An 11,714-nucleotide genomic window follows, 5' to 3' on the forward strand; every position below is an offset into this window, starting at 1 on the left:
GGTGGGGAGGGAGGTACGGGGAGATGTAGCCCACACACATGGGCTGACTCCACGGGGAGACCCTTGTCGTTCAGGAGCAGAGAGCCCTGCCTACCCCACAGGAAAGCAAACACAGCGGACAGCAATTGCTGACAACTGCCCAAAGCGAGGGGGCAGAGAGTTACAGGTGCGAAAGCTGACGAGTCCCTTTCTTCTGTGCTCTGCTCACATGCCAGGAAGGTATTGTCCCCACTTTACAGGCTAGGAAACAGAGACCAACAGAGGTTAAATGACTTGCCACAGGCATCAACAAAACATGGTAGTTAACAGCAAAGTCTGAGACTCAGAAATCTGAGTCTTGTTTCCTCTGCCTGGGAGGTGCCTTAAGCTTCCTGAGCCTCAGTTTTCTCATCTGCCAAATGACCGGAGTAAGAGCTCTTATAACACTGAAGAAACAAAACGGGCACAGTGGACGGCATGCAGCAAGAGCTCAATAAAGGAATCATCATTATTGTTACTGCCATGGAGCCAGGGCTCAAAGAGAGCGCAAACTCTCAGCCCAGGACTGGCCACCACACCAACTGTGCCCCACACCCATGCCCCATGGCCACACCAGCAGCCACCCGGAACCTCTAACGGAAGGTTCCCGAAGGGGAGTGGAGCAGCAGCCACTCCTGCCCTGGAAAAGGGCCCTGTACTCAGAGACCTGGGTGGCTGTGTTCAGCTGAAATGCCTCACCCAGTTAGCTCTGGGCGGCCCCCAAATGCCCTCACACAGGTTCTCTCTCTTCCAGAAATGCCCCCAGATGCCTTTGAGGCCCCCTCAGACAAGAGAACGTGGCATGTGCCATTTCTGCTGGGAAGGCCGTCTGTCCTCTCATTTCAGACTCCTAACATTCCAGCGATAACTGGAATGCACATTCTGGGGTTTCCTGACATGCCAACAAGCACACGGCAGAAAACAAAGTGGACCCTGTGCTCGCATCGTTTCTACCAAACCTCCAGCAGCCCCTGACACAGCCGGAACAAACTTTACCAGACAGGCTAGACCTCAAATTCAGAATACCAAGAGGCACAGGGAAGCAAGGTAAGTGGTTCTTAGGCTCAGATAGAGCAGGAATCAACCGGATTTAAACTTAAGTAAGTTTGCTCAAGAGCCTAAGGTACATATATTTATATTTCCAAGTAACCATCTTTTTTTTTCCTGAAAAGTGCATTAGGCTTACAGTCAGAAGGACCAGCCTCAACTTACAGGCTCTGTGACTAGCCATGTCACTTATGTTCTTTGATCAGTTTTCTCATCTATAAAGTGGGGCCATAAGCCCTGTCCTGCCTCCACCATGAGATAAAGAGAACAAACTGGATGAAGGTTATAAGGTTATAAAGCAGGGCTCCCAAACTCACACATCTCCAGAGGCCAGGCTAGTTACATGAAAGGGTGAAGAACCCAGGTTTGAGACCCCAACGTGTGGCAGGGGCCGTGGCCAACAGGAGAGCTGGGCCTTTCTAGAGGGGCAGCTGCTACTCAGATCCAGCTACTTTTCGTGATACTGGAACCTGGGCCCAGCTGCCAGACTTTTCAATTTTTCCCCAAAAGCCAGAAATGAGAATTTTGTAAAAATGTGAACTATTCCAATGTTTAGGTACTGACAACTTACTAACATTGAAAAATAAACACACTCAACCATCTACGGTCTAGCAGTGGGTGAGCCACATAAAACATAGCTCTGGGCTACATGTGGCCCATAGGCCACCAGCAATCTTTGTTATGAGGCTTTTAAAAAAAATAATAAAAAGGTCAAATAAAATAATAAGAGAAGTTCTCTGAAGGAGACAGCCATAAAGGTTTATTATCAATAAAATAACCAGGAATACAAACTACAGACCCTGGTGTCCCAAGAATAGAATCATTAACTTTTCACTAACGTTAGGTGCCAAATTTAGAAACTGGTTATTTCACAAATAGACGTACACACACATACGCATTTTAACTGTCAGCAGCTAACTCTGATCAATACTCAGGAGGAAACATGCAAAAATAACAGTTTTCAGTTGAGCACATACAATGTGCTTCAGCAGCAGGAAGTAATTTTCACACACACTCCCCCACCAGATGTTTCCAACCTGTTCCCTTTAAGAAACCCCCCTCCTCCAGCGGCCCCGCCAGCCCCCTCTGCTAAGCAGCCAGTCTCTTCCAGGAGTCTGACATTTGTAACTCACGGGGGAGACCCGCACAAACACACAACCCTGGCTAACTGGGCTCCTGGGAGGCTGCCCAAGGGAGGCTCCCAGGCAGCATGTGGGACCCGTGGTAATCCTGCCCTGGCACTGCCGCCTGGGCCTTCAGCTCACGGAAAGGCTTTCCAGAGCCAACACAATGAAGCTAAGAACCAGGCCTGTGGGGCCCTCAGCCATAACCTCCCACTGCGGCCCCCTCATGTCCGGGGGAAGGGAGGACTCGCCCGAGGTCACAGGGCCAGTGGGTGGCGAGGCAACAGAAGGAAGCCTGGGGCTGTGCAGACCGAGACACATGGGATGGAAGCCTGTTTCCATCACTTCCTAGTTGTGTGGCCCTGGATGCGCCACAGAACCTCTCTGCACCTCAGTTTTCTCATCAGTGTAATGTAACCATCACAACGACACTATGAAGTAGTGACACTGTGCTCATTTTAGGAGAAGACTGAAGCTCCAGAGCTTGGACCCAGAGCTATCAGGTGGCAGAGCTGGGCCTGGGAATCAGGGGGGCTGCTTCCCAATCTCGCACTCTCTCCAGCTCAAGGGAGAGGTCTGTGGGGTCTCCATTGTGCCATCCCTTTTCAAAGAGGCCCCTAGTTGAGTACCCCCACCCCCAACGTACAGACATCTCACCCCTGCCCCCACAGCAAGAAGGCAGAGCACCCAGCCTGGAAGGGCAACAGACCGCGGGCATCAGAGGAAAACAAAACTCTAGGGCCCCAGAGAGTCCTTTCAGCCCACTTACGGCAGAGGGACTTTCAAAGTGCACCGCCCATCCCGGATCCCAGGTCCTGGGTCCCGGGTCCCAACTCTGAGTTGCTTGCATCTGATAAGGTGCCACTACCAACAGGAACCACAAAGCTCCCCTGGGAGTGCTGGCTGGCAACTCGGGAAACTGCAGATAAACACATTCCCCAGGAACAGAAGTTCAAAGGCAGGTCCTGAGGCACGCCTGAGGAGAGTGGAGTGGGCCCCTGGCAAAGGCGAGGTCTACCTTCTGGGGTGCTGATAAGCTGGGGAGTGGGAGAAGAGAAGAGAGTTCTGGTTGACTTTCAATGGGATTTGTTAAATATGTGGATCCTTGGCCCACCCCAGACTGGCCCAATCATGCAACTTGGCCATGGGCCATGGAGTCTCCATCGTTAACAGGCTCCCTGGGGATTCTGAAGCACCCTGAAGTTCAAAAAGAACCACTCCTCAAGGCTAAGCTTCCCGCACTCGGCCAGCAGGTACTAAGTACCAATCATATCATTCACTCACTCGCTTGCTTCTTCAGTCATTCAGCAAATATTCTGGACAAAGAAGACTGGGTGACTGAAAGAGAGGTTAGTTCCTGCCTTTAGGAGCAGACAGTCTGGACAGAAAAATACGATTACTACACTGCATGAGACATTTATATAAGGGGCTCTGGGCCCCAGAGGAGAGAACACCACCCAAGGTGGCCCCAGCAGGTGAGTCAGGCTTAGGGGCCAGGTAGCAGAGAAAAAGGGTGTCAGAGGCAAGGGAGTAGTGTGTGTGGAGGCCCAGAGGCCCACAGAACACTCTGACAGGTGCAGGGAGGGAGAAGCAGAAACACAAGGCCACACCTTCCAGGAAGGGCCTCTGATCTAAGGAGGCAGACGAGGAAATCAAGGCTCCAAGGCTCCGGGAACTAAGGCTACTGAGTGACCCCTGGGGTCGGGAGTGACCAAAGAATACTTCCTGGAGGTGGCAAGGAAGACTTCTTAGAAGGATGCAAAGGATCTGGGTTTTCTCCCAGGGTAGGAAGTGGGCAAGTACCTCCAACAATTGCTTCAGATTCCAAAGAGTCAGGGAGTGGGATACAAAGAGCAGCCTGTGCATGCACAACCTCATCCCCACCCCCAGCCATCAGAGACTGTCTGGCTCTGCTCAACTTCTGATCCCTGAGCCCTTAGGACAACCACCTATCCTCAGATTGCTCACCTTTCAAATAATGACAACACAGGCATCCCTCCCTATCTCTGCCACAGGAAGCTGAGTCCCTACTGTAGAAGAACTGAGTCCCTTCTATAAGCCAGGCACCTCCCAGAAGCAGCAACATGAACACATTTACTGAGCACTTGTTCTGTACCAAGCCTTGTGCTCAGGGCTTTACCCACAGAGACTCATTCAACCCTCAAAAGAACCCCCCAATATAGACAACATTGTTCCCATTTTACAGACCAAGAATTCCTGGCAGGAGGTTAAGAGACTGGCCCAAGGCTAGGGATATGAGTCAGGCAGCGGAGCTCCAAAGCTAGAGCCCTACACACCGCCCCACAGTGTCTCACTCTAGGAGGATCAGGGAGTCAGTCTGCCCGTCGGGCTTCAGCAGGTGTGGGGCAAGGGTTCCTCATGAAGGTCATACCACCAGCAAATGACCTCGTGGGTTCCTCCTCGGCCACTGTAGAGGTTCAGTCTTTAAGCAATAGTCTCTCCACGCAGCTCAGACACTGGGGCTCCCATAGTGGCCTCGCAGGAGGGGGTGAAGGGGCAGGGTGGGGGCAGGTCCTTTGTCCTGCTTAGGCGTGGGGTCAGAGACCCACAGGCTCAGATACCAGCTCCACAACCCTGTCAGGCGTACATCCTCAGGCCAGTACCTGCACCTCTGTGAGCCTTGGTCCCCTCATTCGTTTCTACCTGTTTATAATTGTGAGTATTTAACAAGATGTACAGTAAAGGGCTCATTAGTCCAATGCCTAGCAGAATAAGCGCTAAATAAATGGCAGCTGCTATTACGATTATTAACGTTATCATCCTTACCATCATCTACATCATCATCGTTCTTATTAGTGTCATTTTATGCTGTGGCTTTTATCACCTGAGAAAACTGAAGAAAATTCAGCATCTAAAGCTCAGAATTCTCTCAAAACAGAAGGGAAGGAAAAATTGGGCCTGCTTTCTTCCCTTCCTTCTCCTATCTATACTCAGCAGAGGGCAGCAAACAGGAATCATCCAAAGATAAGAGAGAGAGAAGAGAGACACATGGAGAGAAAGCTACACACTCATAAATACACACCCACCCTCCACAGCAAGCGGAATTGTTTAGCTTCCTCCAGCTTCCAAAGTATGAACACTCCGCCTCCTCCAGCTAAGAGGGCCAGGCAGAAAAAGAGTTGAAGCTGAAGAGACAGAAGTTCTTTTTCAGCTTGAGAGAAATTTTCAATGAATTGACTTTTAATGTGTGTGTGGGGGTGGGGGGGAGAGACAGCTCTCAGGACGCCTGTGAGGGGAAAGGAAGGTGGCTGCAGAACTCACAAATAAGATTAAATAAAGGCAGCTTTCAACTTCTCCTCATCTCAACCCTCTGCTCTGTGCTGGCAAGCGTTTGCACCCAGGCTTTCCCCAGGAGGAAACTGAGGCCCACACAGTTAATCATCTAGGGGAATGGGAGGCAGAGCTGAGATGAGAATACAGACCTCCAGACTGCAGGTCCAGTGATCAAAACTGAGTCCTGGGATGGCAAAGAGGTTTTAGCTCGAGGACCAAATCTGATCCCCCAGGAGTGACTGCCTGGGACACTGCATCAGCAGGATTCTGGAGTGGACATATGTTGGCTTTCCTAGATTTCATTTCCCCTCCTCTCCACAAGAGCACCCAGATTTTTCTCTGGGGAACCACTCTTCCTATGATTTGGGTGGCCCCACCCTACCCCTAGCTCCAGGGTGGGTTAAGTCAATCAGCATAGGCCATCCTCCCGACAGCTGTGAATGGTTCAGAGAGCACATTAGCTCCAAACTGGGCCAATAATACCTAAGGAGATCTTGCTAGAGTTTATAGGAAAGAAGTTTCCTCTCTCTTCCACAGAAGCTACTAGAGGAGACAGACTCTCTCCTCCAGGTTATGGGTGTGGATATGAGGTCAGAACGAGCTGCAACCATTTTCTGCTACCATGGAGGCTCAGTCTAGGACAGAACCTCTGGATCACACCATACCTGCAGTCAACTGCAATTACAGGAGCTAATATACTCCCTTACTCATTTCAGCCCACGTGGCTGAATTCATTGTTACTTGCAACTGACAGAGGATCTGAGGTGGCTCTTAAACTCAGATTAGCTCTGTCTGCCATTGACAGCAGCAACGGTGCCATGGGCTATGCATCCTTTTAATACCTCTATTCCTCCGCTGGATCCCTTTGCCACCTTAAAAATTAATCCATTTTACTTGCTTTAAAACTATAAAAATTTGGGAAGAAAGTTTACAAAAATGGATCTGCAAAAAAGCCAGGTAAGTTCCAGCAGATAATTGGTCTCAATAAGTACTGGCCTCCAAAACTGGGAGTGATAATCTTGGCTCATAAAGGAAATAATGGTAGAGAAGGATCAAATTACTAAGATGTAGAGGGAAAAAATATCATGGCGAAATGGAACAAGAACATGGAGAAGAATTTGGTTCTGGTCTGCAATCCTCCCTCTGAGAACTGATTTCCCCTCTCCTGGGCCTTAGTTTCTGTACCTACAAAATGTGAGAGCCGGACTAGATGAGGAAGCCCTCTTCCTGCTCTGACACATATTGATCATTCAGCAAACACATTGTGACTGTCTTCCAAGCGTCAAACCTTATGCCATGTGCTAGAAGAGGATGTGGCTCCCACAGTGCACTCCTTGGCCACAGGAACTCAGCCCTGTACAGGCTACCTCCTTTCCCCACTCCACTGCACATGAGGACAGTGGTTCCCTGAGAAACAAGACTCTTATTTAAGTCTTCCTGGGGGCAGAGCCTTACCCATCCACTCTTCCCTGACTGGCTCTGACACATATATGGGATACAGAGGATCAGATATATACAAGATACAGAACCCACTGCAAACACCATCATGAGCATTTGGCTGTCATGGGACATACTTCTGGCTGCCAAGTTTGTCTCAGGATGCTTTTCAGTGATGAGATCTTGATGCCATCTCTGTGTAAGAGCTAACTGTGGACAAGGTACAATTAGGAAGCTAGATGGTTATCTTTTAAATGGACCTTAGCTTTTTCATTCCTGATTCCATTATTGGTTATTGTGTCACTGGAGCCAACAGATTAAAGGCTGAACATCCTTAGACCACAGCCTGAGAGAAGGCATATGAGTATGAACATATCCCTAAATGGTGGCCTTATCACAAGTTAGATACGGAGGCCTGTTTAAACACACTTCTACTTTCCAGGCCTTCCCAACACACACTTCCAAACTCACGGAACACCAGGATGTTCAAACTCACGGAACACCAGGATGTTTGAGTTGGAAAAGTCCTAACAAAGTATCTATTCCCTGCATTGCAAATGAGTTTCAATATGCCATTAACTCCACTGAATAGCAGTGTTGAGAAACAGCCTGAGGCCAGGTCTAGCCTTAGTGGGAAACAGATAGATTAGAAATGTCTGCCCCAGCCAGGGAAGGGGAAGCACCGTGACACACATTAACCTTTCCCCTTCTGAGTCTAAACCCTCACTTCACAGATGAGGAATCCAAGGCCCAGAGAGGTTAAACCACTTTTCTGAGGTCACACAGTGAGTTTAGGGCAGGAGAGGGAAGTAGAACCCAGGCCTCTGTTCCCAGGCCTTCCTCAGCTGGGCTCCTTGGGAGATTGCAAACCCAGGATGACAGAAAGAATGCAGGAAGCCAGATTTACTTAGGTAAATCAACTACCCTTCCCAGTGGCATCAGATTTCAGCTGGGCATGCAGACAGAGACGTGATTAACAATCTAAAGGATCCTAGCCCCTCTGTGGAAAATTAAATCATTCCAAGGCTGTATTTCTATAGTACTTAACTTTCTGAAGGGTAAGGCTCTGGCACCAGAAAAAACTGAAAAAAGGAGGAAAAAAGTATTGATTTCTGGATGTTCTAAGAACAAAGTTCAGCTCTGATACAATGAGAAAAACTCTTGAGACTTGGAAATTAAAGTCATTGGTATTCCATTATCCCACCAATTTCTATTCCACAGTCACTATTAGCCAATGAAGTCATTTCTCACAAGAGATTATGGCTCAGAAATGGGGAGGAACCGCATCACACTTCCTAATATGGGTTTTTAATAGCCAGTGCCCAAACCTGGAATATGAAACAGACTGTAGAATTACATCAAGATGTTAAACAGATTGGGGCTAGGAATGAGAGGGACCCCACTACCACCAAATTAAAATGATGGTTTCAAGACTGGCTTTTCTTGCTTGGTTTTGCAGCTTTCCAAGAAGCCAGCTGTCTGACCAGACGAATGCTGAAATCCTAGAAGCATTATGTGTCCTTTATAATCAGCTGCCCGACCCAGCTCCAGAGGTATACCCAGGATGAGCTAGCATGACAGTTACTTACGTTTCAGCAGACAATAAAGGCTCTTAATCTGAAACTCTTCAATCCAGTGGAGAAATCGAGGAGTTAAAGGACTGCTCAAACAGTGGGTATGTTACCCGCAAAGAAACTTCTCTCCAACCCACAAGGAGTATATTTTTCATTTGGATAAAGTCCTGTCAGACTTCCCTCCAGGGCCTCTGCAGTTATTTCCACCAGAAAGATCAACAAGGTGCTCTGGGATAATTCTCAACAATTACAAGAGCGACAGGCTGAGCTCAGGACTGGTCAGCCCTGTCGAGGAAGCTCTGTGTGCTCAAGATGCCAGATTTCCCAGATAGCAGCCTGACATGTGCACATTCCAGTCCACTGGGATGAGGGATGGAGCACCATCGCTCTGAGAAGTCAGCCTCTCCCCTCAAGGCCAGCTGACATTCAAACAAGGGACTGGGGGCCAAGCCAGTGCTGTGCATCTGCAGGAGAGTGAAACAAAAAGGGGCTGTGTGGAAATTTGGCAGAGCGCTCCTGAAAGGCAGCAGATGAATGCTGAATCCTACAGTACCTAGAAGAGCTTACCACTGGGGAAACAGCTCCATACTACTGCTCTTAGAAGGCAAAGAGATTTTCTTTAAAGCAAGGATAATCAGCTGGCATTCCCCCACCCCAAACCCTTTTATCACTTCTTCCTCTTCCTCTTCATGATATTCCAGAGAAAAAGAAATGAACAAGAACTAGACCTTCCCAGATGAGTCTCCCAGATGAGCCTATCTGTCCATTTTAGTTAAGGGTTCCGAGCAGCATCCAGCTGTTGCTCCCCTCTCTCTGCCCAAAAGGCTGCCTTACTCAATCAATTCCCTCTTGCACAAGTGAGTAATTTACTTTGAAAGCTCAGGCCAAACTGCAGTTAACCTTGACCTTCTCCCTACACATCTGGGTCTACAGAAAATGAAAATCAGGACGTCTCTGGCATCCACAGCAAATGAAATACGAGGGCTTTCTCCAGGCAGAGGCAGAATGTCAGGAGCTATTTTAGAACTGGCTATAGTGATTCCAAAGGAGAGTTTGCACTTGGGCAGGATGCTCTCCCCTTGACCTGGGGCTGTGTCCAGGATGGAGCCCCCACATCTAGGGATGCTACAAGGGGTTTCTCACTCAGGAAAGAAAAAAGAAGTAGCCATGGTAGTCCTCATTGATTCATTGACAGTATCACAGAAGGCTGGAGCTGGACCAATAACCACACTTCACAGATGGAGAAAGGGAGGCTCAGAGAGGGAGATGGGAGATGATTAAGGACACACACAGCAAGTTAATGGTAGAGCTGAGGACAGAACCCTGACCTCCTGACCCCGACGCTGGTACAGGGTGGGAATAGAAGAAGGCGATTTCATGAAGGAAAAACCCATATGGATACAGAATTTAAGGGAGAAGGACCTACGTTGGCTGTCAAGGTTTGAACCATGGGTTTAGGAAAGGAGTTGGGGCTTTTAGTTTCCAAACAGTAAGATCTACCAGAAAGATCAACCAGGCTCTCCAAAATGGTTTGCAACAATTATAGAGTGACAGGCTGCACTCAAATTGTCAGCCCTGTTGCAAAGAGCCCTCTGTGCTCAAGATGCCAGACTGCACAGACAGCAGCCTGATACTGAGAAGAGAAAGGAAAACCATCAATCTCAAAAGTCAGCCTCTTCCCTCGTCTTGCCAACCATTAGTTAAGTTTGACCCTGATGCACAAATTGTCCACTTTCCACGGGACCAAGGAAATCCCATAAGAAAACCTGAAATGTCCCACTGTCTGAGACAGTTCAAGCATGTACACGCTCACTGGCACCCAATGAGCCAGGAGCTGGGAGGCAGGAGTGACCTGACAGAGCTTCCGCTATCAGTCTATACGTACGGGTGACACCCCCTACACACACACACACACACACACACACACACACACAGAGTTGCGTGAGTTCAGAGGAGGCAGAAACAACTAAGACCCCAGTCTTATCTACAAGAACCACCACACCTAATCAGGCTGGACAAGTTCAGAAGGAGTCATGGGTACTCTGAGAAGGGTCAGGGAAAGCATCTGCTGTTCCATCCTCAGGGCACTGGGCACAAATAGCCTCTGGGAAACTTGCGGGGTCCCTCCACCGGAGCCCCACTTCTGGACTCTCAGAAGGTCAAAGGTAGCAGGCCCCTCAAGGACCAGGAGCTCACTCCCTTTCCCACACCCAGGGCCTGAAGCTCCAAGAGGAGCATGATCTTTGCATCCTCCAAGGAACCCACAGGATCTGAGAAAGAAATAAGGCTGGGAACGAGGGAGGGTGAACCAATGGGGAGAGGAGGGAGGCCCAGATGTCTCCTTGGGTAGATGGGAAAACACGAAAGGGGCTGAACAGGAAAGGGAACACAGGGATCAGCAGGTGGGGGTAAAAGCAGAAAGACTTGCACACCAAATAGAAGAACCAGCCATCTCAGAAAAAGGAGTCATCCTGGGATACAGGGATGCTGACAGGACCCTTCAAAAGAGAAAGATGCTGGAAGAGGTGAGGGGATAGGATTGTAATCTACGGCAAGAAATAGAGGACTCCTGGTTTCTAGTTCTGGTTCTCTGTCTGACTGGCGTGAGGCCCTGGACAAGTCCCTGTCCTCGGAGCCTCAATTTTCCCTTCCAATAAATGGGAAGAACAAAAGAGTCTCCGGCACAGACTGTGAGGAGGCAGACAGGGGAAGGTGGAGGAAGGAACTGCAGGCTAGAAGTGAATTCGGGTAGAGTGTTCCCAACCCCATGGCAACTGGGGGACTCACCTGCCCGGCCGCTGGGGCCACCGCCGCCCCTGATCCCCCGGGGGTGCCGTCGGACTGCCGCTCGCGGTACAGCGCCCAGAGCCCCACGTTGGGCAGAAGGACCAGGGCCGCCAACACCAGCGCCACCGCCTGCAGAAGCCGCTTCTCCTTCCGCCTCATCGGGGCCGGTCAGCCCCGCCGCGCCCCGCCGACCCCGCCGCGCCGCCCCCAGCTCCGCGCGTCCGCCCGCCCGCCCGGCGGCGGCAGCAGCTCTGCGAGGAGAAGCGACCGCGGCGCCGGCCCCGCTCCAACTCCGCGGCACTTCCGCCGCTCGCCCGCCGGGGAGCCGGGCGCCGCCACTGCGCCGCCGCCGCGGGGGAGTCGCAGCCGCCCCGCCGCCCCCGAGCCCCGCCGAGCCGCGCCCCGCAGGCCGCTCTCCCGTGTGTCGGCTGCC

The 11,714-nt window shown here is 50.3% G+C and overlaps 1 protein-coding gene across 2 annotated transcripts in view; it reads right to left on the bottom strand.

The window, feature by feature from the left end:
• GALNT10 (polypeptide N-acetylgalactosaminyltransferase 10) overlaps positions 1–11,489 on the bottom strand; it is a 218,939-nt gene extending 207,450 nt beyond the window's left edge. The window contains exon 1 of one of the 2 annotated variants that reach the window (XM_087429518.1): positions 11,282–11,489. In XM_087429518.1, coding sequence (XP_087285644.1) covers positions 11,282–11,440 — 159 coding nt within the window. In that variant the 5' untranslated portion in view covers positions 11,441–11,489. The remainder of the gene's footprint in view (positions 1–11,281) is intronic. The other variant, XM_004428615.2, reaches the window with a different exon arrangement.
• Positions 11,490–11,714: the final 225 nt, after the last annotated feature.

This window comes from Ceratotherium simum, chromosome 4 (assembly GCF_057802395.1).
Source record: "Ceratotherium simum simum isolate JZ-2026a chromosome 4, ASM5780239v1, whole genome shotgun sequence".
Lineage (NCBI taxonomy): Eukaryota > Metazoa > Chordata > Mammalia > Perissodactyla > Rhinocerotidae > Ceratotherium > Ceratotherium simum.